General features: G+C 34.6%; 1 protein-coding gene across 1 annotated transcript in view; it reads right to left on the bottom strand.

The window, feature by feature from the left end:
• The window catches only part of LOC150083651 (U3 small nucleolar RNA-associated protein 14 homolog A), a 114970-nt gene that overhangs the window by 29878 nt on the left and 68036 nt on the right, over window positions 1-17056 (bottom strand). Inside the window, exons 10-11 of the mRNA XM_090377418.1 lie at window positions 14406-14500; window positions 174-297 (exon numbers count right to left, since the gene is read on the bottom strand). Coding sequence (XP_090233544.1) covers window positions 174-297; window positions 14406-14500 — 219 coding nt within the window. The remainder of the gene's footprint in view (window positions 1-173; window positions 298-14405; window positions 14501-17056) is intronic.

Genomic DNA, 17056 nt, shown 5'->3' with positions numbered 1-17056 from the left:
TATTATTTGTAACCATAATGGATTATTTCAACATTTAAACAATCCTTCATTTGAATTAATTCAAATGGAATAATCATCACTTAAACAAAGATTACTTCACTTACTACTATGGAGTAAATCTTCATTTCTATATATGACAGAATTTTCCTAATTTGACAGAAATAAAACCTTACCAAAATTCTCAGTTTATCTAATTCTTTAAATTTTTCTTTGGCTAATTCAGGATTTGTTTTCTGCAACTCTTCAAACTCTTTCAACTGCTTTTTCAGCCTCTCTCTCTTTAGAATACGATGATATCTGAAAATTAAATTTTAAATTTATTTAAACTGATCACGTAATTTTCAATTCTAACATCATTTAAGAAGAAAAAAAAAAAAAAAAAAAAAAGGATGGAAATAAACTGTTTAATCTGTTAGCAATTTCACTACATTTTTAATGCAAGCATCTGCATGGGACAAATGAATAGCCCCCCCTGCCATCCAACCTCTGCAGGTGTATGTGGAATAAATATCTATCAAGATGTTTTTCAAACCTTTCCACATAAAATCCTTTTGGAAATGATTTTCAATGTAGGAAAGGTTTTTCATATCAAAAAGGTCTCCAAGTCAAGTCCACTCTGATCTAATTCACTTTTCAATAGCAGCAGCAGGTTTAAACTGGGAAAACTGCGATCAAAGGTTATAATGATAAAAACATAACTCACCACTGCTCAAAGCAAAATATATTTATAATATATGTGCATTCAAGGTTAATGCACACAGCGGTTACTTTGCAAGTCTACTACACAGCATGTACATTGGTAAAAATATAATCTAAAATAAACCAGATAAGACAGGAATACACAAACCACTGTTTGTGTATTCCTAAAAGACTCCAGTTACTCTCTGAAAGAATATTTCTAATGGTGATTAAATCACAGATGAATGACTCCAGTGACTTTCAAACAATGGCATTTCAGTGATTACTTTAAGCAAAATTGCTGCAAACAGTTGTTGCTCCTATGCTATGCTCAGATAAGAGATAAAAAAAAAATAAATAAATAAATAACCCTTTACCTCAGTGTTTGCTTAAGTGCATTTTTTTAAATTTTATTTTTTAATCTTCTGTTTGGACAGTGACGATGGTTACCATTTTCCTTCCCTTTATGTTGTTTCACTGTCAATAGCTATTATGAATGACACCTTACATCCTTCCTAAATATTATTTTTTCATGCTTTAAATTTCTTATGTACATATTATTTCAATGTCATTTTTTCAATAATTTTTTAAAGCAATTCATTTTTTTCAAGCAGTTGCACAAGTGCTGAGTTCAGCAATCACTGAAGGGAAGGGGGGAAGAGGAGCCAACACTAAGTTTAACAAGAAGACTTTAGTTTAATAAAAACAAAAATAAATAAATAAATTTAAGTAAAATAATTCTCACTTTTGATGTTTACATACAATATGGTTTGAATAAGAGTAGCAGAACACATTTTGTATGTGAGTTACATCAGGAAATATGCTATTTCAAAAAGCAGCATATTTGTTGATGTTATTTATTTTATGATGCTATATATAAATAATGAAAGCTGAAGGAATGGTACATGATAAAGTGTAGGACTTTCAAAAAATTTTGAAAATTTTGCAGCCAAAATGACAATCTGCAATGTTTCCATAAATTTTGCAAAGATGGCCAGATTTTGTGGACTTGACAGGCCAGGTGATCCCATAAAAGCTATTGGGTTTAAGTCAGGCAATTAGGGTGGCCACACCGTAATTTGCAATACCCCCTTCCTGCATGACGAGCTGCCAAAATTTTAACAACCGGTTTCCTACAAAAAAGTTCTGATTTAAGGAATATAATGCAGTATGTATTTTTTTGAACTTTTCTCCAAAAGAAGTAGCAATGCATTAAGCTATTCAGAATCATACTTAACAATAACAATATAAAAAAAAAATTTAGATGTTTATTACAAGAGAAAAAAGTAAAAAAAGGTTTAATTAAATGAATTTGAAATACACCTAATTCTGTTTTTGCACGAACTTTTTTTACACGAATTTGGTTTAACACGAATTCAAAATAAATATTTCATTCTCTTTTTACGCGAGTCATTTTGATTTAACACGATTTCTATGAATTTTTTTTTGCCTAAATTCTAAGAAATTTTTTTTTTATTTGTGGCATATTAGTATCATTTCTATATTACACGCATCAATAGATTGGATAACAGCTAGTGTTTGCGTTTTGAAACGCGTGCTTTTGCTTACCAATGTTTACGTCTAGGTATCTATGAATCATCAACGTTTTTATTAATTTTGTGCACATCTACGATATTCGTGCATTGTATCTTCAGCAGACATGTAGTAGTAAGCTCTATTTCAAAGTGAAAGAATCTTTAGTGAAATTTGTGCACATATAAATTTATTAATTTTGCCGATAGTCAATAAATTGTAAGTTTACAAAATTTTCATACCTTTTTTTATTAATTATAACTGAGATATTTTTCGGTAGCCCTTATATAATGTCGAATAATTCGCCTATTACCAAAATGAAAAGGAAAGCGATTTCTTTGGAACTTAAAATTCAAATTTTAGATCGTCTTGCAACTGGACAAGGGGCTACGTCTGTAGGAAGGCATTTTGGTGTACATGAAGCTACCGTAAGAACTATTAAGAAAAATGAAGCTGCAATTAGGAAGTCGGTATGTTCTGGAACAAAAGTAAGTGTTAATTCATCATCATATACAAGAGATATTGTCAAGGAAAAAAATGGAAAAGGCCCTGGTAATGTGGATAGAAGATCAGTCACAAAAAAGAGTACCAGTAGATGGAAATGCCATCAAGCAAACAGCACTAAGAATTTACAGACATTAAAGAAAAGGAGCCAAGCACTTCATCTCAGTTAAACAGAAAGTATGAATTTTCTGCGAGTACAGGTTGGATGACAGGGTTTCTTAAAAGGAATGCTCTTCATAATATAAAAATTAAAGGTGAAACTGCATCTGCAAATGAATCGGCTGCTAAAGTATTCCCGCAGGAACTTGCAAAAATTACTGAAGATGGAGGATACACTCCTGATCAAGTGTGGAATGCAGATGAAACTGGTTTCTTCTGGAAACGAATGCCGAACAGAACGTATGTAGCCAAATCGCAGAAAACTGTAGTGACCTTATTATTTTCCTCCAACGCTTCAGGAGATCGTATGTTGAAACCACTGCTGGTAAATCGAGCCCTAAACCCACGTTCAATGAAAGGTGTAGATATCAATAAATTGCCTGTTCACTGGATGGCAAACAAGAAGGCCTGGGTGACCACTACTATTTTTACAGAATGGTTCAACAAATGTTTCGTCCCAGAAGTCAGACGTTATATGAATTTGAAAGGTCTCGAATTTAAAGTTCTTCTGATTCTTGACAATGCACCCGGCCATCCTGTCTTGGAACACCCAAACGTACAAATTTTATTTCTGCCACCTAATACTACATCTTTGATACAACCGCTAGACCAAGGTATAATTGCGACAATTAAAACATATTACGTAAAACGAACATTCCAACACGTTTTGGACAAACTGAATGATGAAACACTAACAGTCATTGATGTGTGGAAGAAATTCTCAATTATGGATTGTATCAATCAAGTTGGATTAGCGTTAACTGAATTAAAACCAGCAACTTTAAATGCGTGTTGGAAAGCGGTTTGGCCACAATGTGTAAAAAGCAAAGATCCCATCATCCCTAATACGACCGAATTTCCCAACATCATTACAATGGCACACAAAATTGGTGGAGAAGGATTCGATGATCTATCGTTTGAAGATATTGATGAATTGTTAACCGACAAAGCCCTAAGCGAAGATGAAATATTAGAGGTTGTCCTTGGGACTCCTTATCCCACAGAACGTAGTGATAATGAAGAAAATGATCCTGTTCTAAATGCAGATTTAATAAAAGAAGGTCTGGAACTGGCTAGAAAATTAGGTAATCATTTTGTCAAACATGACCCTAATGAGGAACGCGCTGGGAAGTTTCAACGCGAACTGAAGTTGTTGACAGCCTCTTACAGAGAATTATATAACGGACTAACCAAAACACGAACACAACGATTAATAACTGAATTCGTTCGTAAAACCGGTGAAACATCAGCACCAGAGGAGATTCGTGCTGATTTTGCTGAAGAGATCACAGAAAGAATTTCATTAATAGAGGAAGAAGACGATGTCCACAACATTTCTAGTGATGGCAGTGATATTCCAGTCGTACGCAAACGTATGCGCCGTTTATTATCAGAAAGTGGAAAATGAATAAAATCTTGTTATATGTAAAACAGATTTTTTTTGTTCATGAAGAATTTTTTTTCATTTCATATGCATACAAATTTATTTTAGTACATTTTAATTACATATTATTACATGTGTATTTTGTTGAAATAAAATAATAAGCTTAAAACGAATATTTTATGTGTTTTTTTTTAAATTATTTTTACTGATTTTTTTAGATCCTGAACCAATCTTCATTTCTTCCATAAATACAATGTCTTTTTTTACACGAATTTTTTTTACACGTATTTTTCAGGAACGTATCTATCGTGTAAAAACAGAATTAGGTGTATATACATTTGAAAAAAGATGATACGAGTAAGCAAACATTTGAAACAAAGAAGTATGAGTAAGCAAACCATAATAATGTTTAAGAAACAAATGCCTTATTATTTTTGTATTATGAAATATTACATGTAAACTATTTAGGTCATTAAAAATAAAAAGTGTAATATAATCATGTTGAAGTATACAATGCAATAAACAACAAACCTGTGCTTCTGAGCTTACTCTGTTCTGTGTTGCCTTTTTACACCTTATTCTACAAGGGTTTTCATTTCTGTTTGGAAATTTGCTCATATCCAGCCAGTTCCTAAAAAGGGTAACAAATCCCTCCCACCCAATTACCGTCCCATTGCATTTACTTCTTTTCCTTCTAAAGTAATGGAGAAATCAATTAATTACCAACTCTTAAACTATCTAGAAACTTTCCATCTGATCAACAATCACCAGTATGGATTTCATCAACGTCGATCCACTGGTGATATTCTGGCTTATGTTATGTTAGTTATGGACAAATTCAATGGAAAAGTTTGGTGAAACTCAAGCAATTGCTCTTGACATTTCAAAGCTTCTGATCGTGTTTGGCATAAAGGCCTTCTAAATAAGTTATCATCTTATGGTTTGCCAACTTTTCTTTTGTATTTGGGTATCCAGTTTTCTCTCTGACCACTCACTGCAGGTGACAGTAGACAGATTTCTGTTGTCTGACTTCTTCACTAATGCTGGTGTTCCCCAAGGTTCAACTTTCTCCCATCCTTTTCTTCTTGTATATTAATGACCTTTTTCCTTTGCCCAGAAATCCTATCCATAGTTTTGCTGATGATAGCACACAGCATTCCAACTTCCAGTTTGAGAAACCTTGCTCTGCACAAACAGCTTCAACTTCTCAAATATCCACTACCAATTCCTTAAATGCTGACCTCCAAGAATTTCTCCAGTGGGGCAAAGATAACTTAGTTGATTTTAATCCTTCTAAAACTGAGTCCTGTCATATATTTCTCAAAAAAAGGATTCTTCTCCTCCTATGCTTATCTTTGATGATACTCAGATATCTAGACAAGATCACATATCTCTGTTAGGAATTACCCTGACTTCTATCTTGGCATAAGCACAGCACAAATATTTCTTCCTCTGCATCAAAAAAACTGGGCTTTCTCTTTTGCTCTCAGCATTAGTTTTCTTCCAAACAGCTGCTCACACTGTACAAATTGAAAATCCACCCTACCATGAAATATTGTTCCCACATCTGGGGCTGTGCCCCCAAAACCGCTCTCAGGCTTCTTAGACTCCATTCAAAACAGAACAGTTAGTTGAATGAGCTGAATTAGTCGAAAAGAGGACAGTAAAATGACAGTTAAATTAATGACCCATCTCTATCAAAGTCTCTCCACTGTCTGTCTCATAGATATTCTGTTGCATGCCTTTTCTATACATGTTTCCATGGGAATTGTCCTTCTGAATTAGCTTCTATAATTCCTGCCTCTCTCTTCCAAACCAGTGTGAACATATGCCACAACCAGTCAGCATCCTTTTACTATCCAACTTCAAACTCACAAAACCAACTTTTCTTCTTCCTCATTTATTCCCTTAATTTCTATTTTCTGGAACAACCTCTCTTCATACAGATTTACTGAAAAAATACAATTTGCAGAAATTAAAGTCTAATGTTTGGGATTTTTACAAAAAAAAAAAATATATATATATTTTTTAAGAATGTTGGTGACTCCAGTTATTAAAATAATAAAGTACACATTTGTGTCATGTCAGGATGAACTTGAATGTAACCTGCAACAAATAAGAAACACACACACACACACACACACACACACACACACACACACACACACACACACACACACACACACACACACACACACACACACACACACACACACACCATTGTAAGATAACTCTTGCCCCATCTGTTATAGAAACAGCTCTTTAACTACTAGAAATTTGTGTTCCTTGACATTTGAAGTTTATTTTATATACCATTTTATAAAAGTAATATTATTTGGTTTTGAGATCATGTTATAACATTTGTTTGAATAAAAATTTTTAAATTAACAACTAGTTTTCAACAAACTGGTTCCAGCTCATCATTGCCCTCTTGTTGTCCCCCTCGCCTGGTGGGTTCCCCACTGCCAACTAACATATCCCACCCCCGGAGCGGGATGGGCAGCTTGACCTTCATACCGGATTCGACTCTGCTTGGACATGACACTGACGAAGACATTCTGTGGCTTTGCTGCCAACATGCCATTGGAGATCTGAACTGGGTACTCTAATCTGGTTCCCTTTAAAAGTTATAGCTCGGACACAGCATGGTTTTGTTAAGGGGAAGTCTTGCCTGACCAATTTGATTGGATACTATAATGCAGTCACAAAAGGACTGGATGCAGGGAATAACTTTGATATTATATACTTGGATCTTAGAAAGGTTTTTGATACTGTTGCACATGGAAGACTGCTGCACAAATTGGAGCAGTGTGGCATTGGAGGCAAATTGCTGCTATGGATAAAGGGGTGGTTGAGGGGGAGAAGACAGAGAGTGGTAATCAATGGACACTGCTCATCGTGGACTAATGTTATTAGTGGAGTCCCTCAGGGTTCAGTATTGGGTCCATTATTGTTTTCTGTATTTATAAATGATACTGATGATGATGGTATATCAAGCTTAATGTCCAAGTTTGCAGACGATACGAAGGTTGGCAGGGTTGTCAAGGACACTACTGACACTATGCTGCTGCAACAGGATCTGGAAAGGTTGAGCAGATGGGCTGAGAGGTGGCAAATGAAGTTTAACATTGACAAATGTAAAGTACTACATATGGGAAACAGCAACCCCAGAGCAACGTATCAACTCTGTGGTACTACACTGACAGTGGTAGAGAATGAAAAGGACCTGGGGGTGGTTGTGCAGGCAGATATGAAGTTCTCTGAGCAGTGCAGACGGGCTGCAAGAGTAGCTCATGGTGTATTGTCAATGATATATAGGAATTTTTCTAGCAGGGATAAGGAGGTGATTATTCCCTTGTATAAGGCAATGGTCAGGCCACACCTAGAGTACTGTATACAGGTCTGGAGGCCTCATTTCAAGAAGGATGTAGAGCTGCTGGAACGAGTACACAGAAGAAGGGCAACAAGAGTAGTGAATGGAACAAAGGGGTGCTCTTACGAAGAAAGGCTTCAGTTTTGCAAATTACAGTGTCTGGAGACTAGGCACCAGCGAGGTGATCTGATAGAGGTGTATAAAGCCTTGAATGGTTTGAGCATGCTCAATGCTGATGGGATTCTCCCTCTTGCTCAGAATAATCACCTGAGAGGGCATAAATTCAAATTGAAGAAAGACAGATGCCTATAGGATAGACGTGCGGAAATTTGCCTTTAGCCAGCGGGTGGTTGGTTGGTGGAACAGACTTCCACCCCTTGTCGTGGAAGTTGATAGCCTAAATAAGTTTTAAGGCTCAGCTGGACAGGTATTTCGAACGAACAGAGGGGTGAGGTGGAAGTGGTTATTTTTTATTTATTTATTTTATTTTATTTTATTTATTTATTTTTTTTTTTTTGGCTGATGCTGCATAAGCTTGCTTTCTTGCATCCAATGCCTCTACTAATGCTAATGCTAAAAAAACCCCATCCCCACGCAGGGGAGGGAGGAGACGGATCTCTGTCTCCTCTCCTCCCTGCCTATCCCCATACTTTGCCTGGTTCTTCTATCTGTTCCCCCCCCCCAGTCTTCAGTCTCCCCCTCACTAAATCGACCGAGTATACCCTTTAACAATGCCGCCAAATTCTAATCAACATCTAAATTCTACTGGTTTCGTGTAAACCTCTAAGACAACTAACACTATTAGCTTTTATCTAGCATATAGCCTCACATGTCTAAATTTAATAACATCAAAATTTTGCCTGACGTGTTAGGCGTTTAACACATCTCTTTAGCGTTCGACCCCAACCAGCGATTTCCTAACAGCAATCCCATTAAGCATTAATGTCAAACGCATAATTTTTTTTTTTTTTTAATAGGTCCTAGCCACTGAAATCCCAGGAAACTAGGTGGCAGGACCTGCCAGAGCAATTTGTTGTGATACTCGATACACCTAGCTAGCCTCCATGTGGCAAGATATGGGCAACGTCGGGGCCCACTAGGTTCCTGGCAGGCAATAAGCTGGACAAACAATGGGCACAACATATCACACTGCACAGACATGGTCCACACACTTTCAAGTCTCTGGCTTGACAGCGTACTGTCCTCGATACAGCGAAACACACGTGGAGATGAGAGAAATCCCAGGTGCCGTCTGACACAAACATACTTTATACCCTCCTGTTGTTTGGTTGCTAGAAAGTCCCTGCACAGTTTAGAGTTGTGCTTTGGGTCACTGCCTTGAAATAAAATTTCTTCCACAAAGTTGAAGAATGTTTTATAGCCTTCTTTTCTCAAAATTCCTTCAATTCTGATGATGTCACTCACTTCAGAAAAACAGAAACAACCCCAGATCATGAACCACCGTGCTTGAACTGCAGGTACTAAACAATGTGGCGCCATTTTTTTTTTTTTTTTTCAGTTGACCATCTCACATAAACTCTATGCTTGGATCCAAAAATTTCAAATTTGGATTCATCTGTCCACAGTACGTTTTTTCCAATTATCAAACGTCCAATTCTGATGGCTCTTGTTGTTGTTTTTGTTATTTGGTTTTTAGGAGCATTAGCAACTAAGGCCATATTGCTCCGGGAATATGCGGTGGTTATTCCCTGACCTTTCCGCATCCTCCATATTTGATGGTCATGGGCTCGAACCCCAGTCTAATCAAGAAGCGTGTGCTAAGCACTGCTGCTCCTGCCCACCTGGTTACGGAGGCGCCCTGATGGCTCTTATCCCAAGTTAACCATTTCTTTTGATTTTCCAGTTTTAATAAGGGTTTTTGGCCCACTACATGACCATGAAGTCCTACTTGTTTAAGATGAAGTTTTAGAGTGGATGTAGACATGGGAGTTTTTCTGTTCCTCTTGAACTCAGCCTCAGATCGTCAAATGTGTTTAGAAATCAGTGTAACGGTCTCATCTTGTGCTTCCGTTGTTACGTACAGTCATCCTGATCATGGTTTGCCCTTTAAACTGTCAGTCTCCTTGAATCATCAAATGGCAGTTTGTGCTCATTTAAACGAAACGTCTAGTGTTTTTGCCTAGGGATACTATTTAACATAATAGACTAGGGATACTATTTAACATAATAGAAAGAAACATGTAGATACAATATTCAAGATATAAATAATATAATATATCTTATTAAATATCAGATCAACTTTACAGTTGATCTGATATTTAACATACTACATAGGTAGCAAAACTGTTAAGTCTGGATCAACCAGAACAGTAAATATTAGAGCTTATTATCATAACAACGGCCTTCAGTCAAACTATTCCGCACAGAGCTCAGCCAAAATGCACAATCTCATAGCCACATCCCTCAAATAGATTCAGCAATAAAATAAAACTAAAATCTAGTCACAAATTGATACAATATGAAGCCTTAAATGTTCAATGGTTCCGACAAAATTCACCATATGAGATTCTAAATACAAAATTACCAACAACCCTTTTGCCAAACGGTGTCTAGCACATATTAAATTCCCTATACATGATTCAACAATACACCCTGGGAGTTGAGTTTACTATAAAAGTTCACATTTCTTTTCACGGTATAACTGATAATGCTTTTCAAAAGCTTTAAGACTCACATCAAGACTCTTGGTTTTTAGTTCAGGTTTTAACCTATATCACTGTTTATTCAACAAACTGAGAAAAGAGTAGTGCACTTCTTCTTTCCTTAGGGCATTTTTAAACTTTAATTACAATTCTTAATTCACTTTACTTGAACCATACGGATTTCGGAGGTACCGTAAAAACATAAGCCATAGCTAAAAAACTTTATTAGCATAAGTAGAGGCATGTGATGCAAGAAAGCAAGCTTATAAAGCATCAGCCAAAAAAAAAAAATAAATAAATAAAAAAAAAAAAAACCCTTCCCATTTCATTGAGTCTATTGATTACCACTCTATCTTCTCCTGCTCAACCATCCCTTTATCCATAGCAGCAATTTTCCCTTAATGCCATACTGCTCAAATTTATAAAGTAGTCTTCCATGTGCAACAGTGTCAAAAGCTTTCCTGAAATCCAAGTATATGATATCAAAATTATTTTTTGCATCCAGTTCCTTTGTAACCACATCATAATATCCAATCAAATTTTTCAGACAAGACTTTCCCTTAACAAACCCATGCTTTGTCTGAATTATTGCTGCAGTCTTGTCTAGATGATCCTGCAATGCATCTTTAACCAGTGATTCCATTATTTTACCCAGAACAGAAGTTAAACTAACTGGTCTGTAATTACTTGTGTCACCCTTTGATCTTCCTTTATGAAATGGGGGTCACATTTGCACATCTCCAGTCCATGGGGACCTTCCTTGAGTCCAAGGAAGCTCTCATAATTATGGATAAGGGTTTGCTTACTTCCTTTGCCGCCTCCTTTACTATAACTGGATAGATCCCATCCACATCAGGTACTTTCCTTATGTTTAAATTCAACAATTTCTCTTCCACTTTTCTCTCAGTTATTACAAAATAATTTAGTTCCTTGTTTGAATTTGATAAACGTCTGGCATCCTCCTCCCTGAATAACTCCTCATGTGCGAATGTAGAAGCAAAATACTCATTCAGTTTGTCAGCTACCTGAGCAGGACCATCAACAGGCAAACCATCGATATCAAGTGGACCAATCTGATTCATCCCCTTCCTTCTTGAGTTTACATAAGTAAAGAACTCTTTGCTGTTTCTCTTTGCATCCTTTGCCAAAGATTTCTCGTAATCTGCCTTTGCCTGCTTAAACTCCTTTGGGACTTTATTACAGAGTAGCTTATATTTACCATAGGCTTCCGTGTCACTTGATAACTTATATGCATCCCATGCATTTTTCTTCTCTTTCATGAGTCTCATTAATTCATCTGACATCTATTTAGGCCTAAACCTTGAACAATATTTCTTAGTTATGAAAAGCCTAGTAGCTTCCAAGATTAATTCTTTGAATGCTTTCCATTTAGAATTTGCTGTTGGTAACTAACATCATCAGTTGCTAAATATAAGGATACCAGACCATTCATATAGCTGATCTTTTTTCATGATATTCAATGGCAAAATGTATGCTGCTGATAGCAATTTACCTTGATGGATTGTGGAAAACTGATGATGTGCATGTCTCCTGCTAGCAGTCTTGCAAATCATTTTTCAATACATTTGGTAGCATGAGTGTAATTTGCAGATGCCCATTACTTTTGTAATCAATTTACTGTTCAACTTACAAATTCTAAGTTTTATACTGCCAGAATTCCCATCAAATTGTACTTTTACCTATAACTACATTTCACTACTTTAAGTTGGTTGTACCCCAACTAACTTAAAGTTGTAACCTTAAAGACAGTTGTAGGATAGATGTGCAGAAGTTTCCCTTTAGCCAGTGGGTGGTTGATTGTTGGAACAAACTTCCATCTGTCATTGTAAAAATTGATCGCTTAAATAGATTCATGGTAGAACTATAAAAATATCTGGAGCGAGTGGATGGGTGAAATGAGAAGGTTTTTTTTTTTTTTTTTTTTTTTGGCTGATGCTATATAATTCTTAACAAAATTCATTCTTCATTAATCCAAGTTTTATAGGCTGAGGTGGTAGAGTCTCTCTGGTTCAACCAAGGGACATATTTTATATTACTTCTCCCTGGTAAAAATTCTTCTCTCTTTTCCCACTGCTGCACAATATAATACTTTTCTGTTGCATTGCTGTCCCATAAACATAGAAAAAAAAAAAAAAAAAATAGTATTTAATGAAGAATAAGAAATAAAAACTTTTACTTTCAGGAGGCTAGAGAAAAATTTAAAAGGTTTCTAGTAAGTTGGTAAAAATGTTTGAGAAAATTAAGCAAAGGTTGAATTGAGACAGAATCAAACGTAGAATTAATTAATAACATAGAATTAATAACAAAAGTGTATATTATGTCAATAATATACACTTTTCTTTTTTTCTGAGTTAAAGGTATTTAGAATAAATAAATTAATTATAAGCAAGTTAGTCTCAGTGGACCTGTCTTTAATTTCACAGTGAATTTATTAGTATAAATGCGAAATTTGAATTTATGTGAATATATATTCAAGTGAATTTATATTAGTTTGGAATGGGAATAGTATTTAATAATGGTGGGGAGAAAATGTCATTCAAGAAGCTTTAGGACTGAAAAGGAGATTGAGATCTACTTAATATCTTTATTGCTTGAAATAATTTTGCATTTAGGTAATTATAAAAGTTTGCAATGTGCCCATTAGGTGAAAAAAGTTAAAACAAGAAGATCAATTATATAAACACTTTTCTGATCATGAAGAGAGGTATATGATCCAAGATAACATTGCCTTTTGAAGGAAGATTTTTAATCATCACTTTGATTGTGGTTTTCCGAGATGTATACTGTGTTTAGCTTGTCAACTGATGACATGCTTTCATTAAATTTGATGCATTAACCATGTCTGAGGTGAAATTTTGGATTTCTTTCTTTTTAAGTTCATTAAAGTGATCACAATGTAAGAAGAAGGTTAGGCAATCCTTCTTGCAGTTAATTTTTAAAAATTACTCAAATGTTTTAAATTTAAAAATGAATCAAATTATCGGATCCACCATTAATCTGAGACAGTGGAGAGATAAGAAAGTTATGATGATGCAATTTTAGAGATGGAAGCTATCCAAGTCAAAAATAAGATGCATACAATGTACATTGGATTGCAAAAGGAGTCATTCCAAAAGATAAATCTAAAATTTAAATATCTGAGACTAAAAGATATTTGTTTATAAACAGGTACCTTATTTTTTATCGATTATGATGCTAAATAACAATTGTTTTTATATTGGATCATCAAAGGCAAAAGAAACTAATTCTGTGGATTCAAAAGCATTAGAGAAGATTTTAGTCAAGGATATTAATACCTCCGGTAGGTGCTGAAATTATTGGTCTTAACCATAATATTTTAAACTGTGACATAACAAAGTCAGAAAAGATTTTTGCTGGATGGAGGCAAATTAAAATCTCATTTTAGGAAGGATGTAGAGTTGCTAGAACGAGTACAAAGAAGGGTAACAAGATTGGTGAGAGGAACAGAGGGGTGCTCTTACCAAGAAAGGCTTAAGTTCAGCAAGTTGCAGCGTCTGCAGACAGGGCACCTGTGAGATGATTTAATTGAGGTGTATAAGGCAATGGTTTGAGCAGGCTCAATGCTGACGAGATACTTCTGCTTGCTCAGATTAAGAACCTGAGGGGGGGGGGAGCATAGATTCAAATTGAGAAAGACAGTTGTAGAATAGATGTATGAAAGTTTGCCTTTAGCCAGCAGCTACTTGATTGCTGGAACAGACTTCCATCTGTTGTTGTGGAAGTTGATAGTTTAAATAAATTTAAAGCTGAAGTAGACAAACATTTGGAGTGAACAGATGGGTGAAATGGGGAGGGGTTTTTTTTTTTTTTTTTTTGGCTGATGCTGTATAAGCTTGTTTTTTTGCATCATGTGCCTTTACTAATGCTAACCTTGGCACCCTACATGATATTTTATATGTAACACATAGCTATGCATTACTGAAAAACTTATTATACTGGCTGATCAGTAACTAATTTGGGTGGGGGGGTGAGATCATACAGTATACTGTCTTACCATGTCCTTCTCCACTTTAATATTTTCAAATTACTCTAAAGAAATTAATATATCAAATTTTCAACATTAACTCACTTCTTGCTTTTTATTTTGTTCTGTCGGCGGGCTTTAGATTCTTCATAGGACAACAAAGCCCTCAGTTTTTGCAATTCTTTGTGTCTTGCTCTAGCCTATAAAAGAATTATAAAGTTGCATAAATGAGTACATATTAAAATGCAAATCTCTCATATCTGTCTTTGATGCCCACTGTACAGAGAAAACAATTTTTGGAAACTGTCTTAGAAAGAAACCTATAAGAACATCTGAATTTATCTGAAGTTTATGATGAGGATTCTTTTAATAACATACACGTATACCATGGACCTCAGTACACCAGGCCCATTCGTTACTATGAGGATTCTTTGTTCAATAACTGAAAAAATTTAGGTTGTTGAAAATAAATAAAATATATAGTAAAAAGAAAAATACATACTTCAAATCATTATAATAATGATTATAATTAAACCCAATGGCTGCTAGTTACTGTGTCTTACTAATTTAATATTAAAAAATAGAAAGAGTTTCATTTTAAGTAGCTCACCATACTGTCTGCTGGATTCAATGATCATAAAAATAGAGATGGAAGAATTTTTAAACAAACTTGCGATGCAAGTTGTTCAAAAAAGCAACCTTATTCATCCTGAAATGCAATCCAGCTGAAGTGTGTCTGTTTTTTAACCTAAATGAAAACCGATTGTAAACTGAACCTGAACTGAACTTAACAATGAACTGTGGAAGAAGTTAATTTCTATAATTAATCTTGTAGCAATAAGAAAAATCACTTATTTTCTAGCTTTATTCATTTTGAATTCTATTTATGGGAGAACAGCAAAATGGTGGTCTATATGTTAGTCACACATTTTTGAACAATGCTATTCAAGTTAAGTGTGGGTGGGATGGGAAAGGAACTTGATTTTATCCAAGTTCTGTATATTTGAAAAATTCACAGGTGGTTTAGCATTTAATATATTCTCGTGACGTTTAAGTTTTGTTATTGAGAACATATTCCATAACATATAAATAAATATTTGGGCTGCCAATAATATGTATAGATGATGAGAACTGTAATGCAGGAACTGACCTGAACAAGTACATTTTCTATAAATACATGAAGTTAAATTTTGTTTCTTGTTTTCTAATACTGATAGGTCATAAAAAATTTATACTATCATTTTCTTCTATTTTAAGTATGTATTTTAATCTGGGATGGAATGCATTGAACTGATTTAAAAGTCTGTCTATTACAGTTCTGTTACTAATTATGAGAGTTAAGTGTGGGAGGATGTTTCAAATGTCATCTGCAAAATGAACAAACAGTTTAATCTGTGAGAGGTTATTAGGGGTTAATGATTTTCAATTGCTGTTAAACATTTGAAAAGGGAGATGCAAGTCTAAGCACATCAGCAGCTCAAATATTTGTTTACATGTTTTAAATTACAAAATTTAAACTACACAATGAGAATAAGTTAAATTCACCATCACATATGAATTTTTCAAGGATACAGAACTTGGATAAAAATCAATTTCTTTTCCTCCCCACATCTACTTAATTGAATAGATTCCAAAAACATATGTTATAGGTATTTAATAAACAACGATTCTACTGTTCTCCTATAAACAGCAATTGGAAATGAGTAAATCTTGAAAAGAGGTGGTTTTTTTATTGCTATAAGATTAATGATAGAAATTAACTTCTTCCAGAGTTTGCTCAGTTCAGTTTACAATCAGGTTTATAGGTATTTAATATAGGTATTTAATAAACAACGACTCTACTGTTCTCCTATAAACAGCAATTGGAAATGAGTAAATCTTGAAAAGAGGTGGTTTTTTTATTGCTATAAGATTAATGATAGAAATTAACTTCTTCCAGAGTTTGCTCAGTTCAGTTCAGTTTGCTCAGTTCAGTTTTCTAGTTTTTTCACGGTTATCTCCTTCGCGGTAGCATTTTCATCTGGGCTCATTTATAAATTAGAATTTTTAAATGCAAGTCTGCAAGTAACTTTATTAGCGGGAGACAAACAAGTAACATATCTTCTTCCAATGGTTGATGGAACACACTGAGGCGGGCAGCGGGCAAATGCTTGCTTATTGCCCATCTGACGCATGCAATTCAAATCTTTTTCAACTAATCATGTAAAAAAAAAAAAAAAAAAAAAAAAAGATTGCATTGCATTAACTGGAAATTTGCATTGTGTAAAGTGAAAAGTGGTATAATTTTTTCAAATAGCAGTAACCGAAAAACACGTTAATTGAAATCACGTTATATGAGGCCTGGCTGTACAAAAAAAGCGATATTGCTTTTTTATCATTACAAGGTTGGTGACCACATTTTACTGATGTTTTTTTATTACAATCAAATATGGAACCTTCTATAATGTTGAGAATGAATAGCACAAAGTGGAATTAGTATATCAGTGGAAAGTAGACCAGGTAAGGAAGGGCCAATCTCTATACTGTTTTAGTATACATAATCTGAGTGTAAAATAATGTTTATTTCTGTGTTTGCAAGTTTTTTAGTACAATATACAAGACATTATGTAAATAAACCCAGAATTTTAATATGTTCACTAACAGCACCATTTATATGCAAAGGATCAAGACAAAACAAATGCCATAGGAACTCTTTATAGCATGGGTTATAAAGCATTTATTAAACTGAAATAAAGATAACATTTAAATTTAAAATC

Source organism: Mastigoproctus giganteus, chromosome 7 (assembly GCF_048544385.1).
Source record: "Mastigoproctus giganteus isolate SK-2022 chromosome 7, ASM4854438v1, whole genome shotgun sequence".
Lineage (NCBI taxonomy): Eukaryota > Metazoa > Arthropoda > Arachnida > Uropygi > Thelyphonidae > Mastigoproctus > Mastigoproctus giganteus.
The sequence above is the reverse complement of the archived record's forward strand: the minus strand, read 5'-3'. Positions and strand labels throughout refer to the sequence as shown.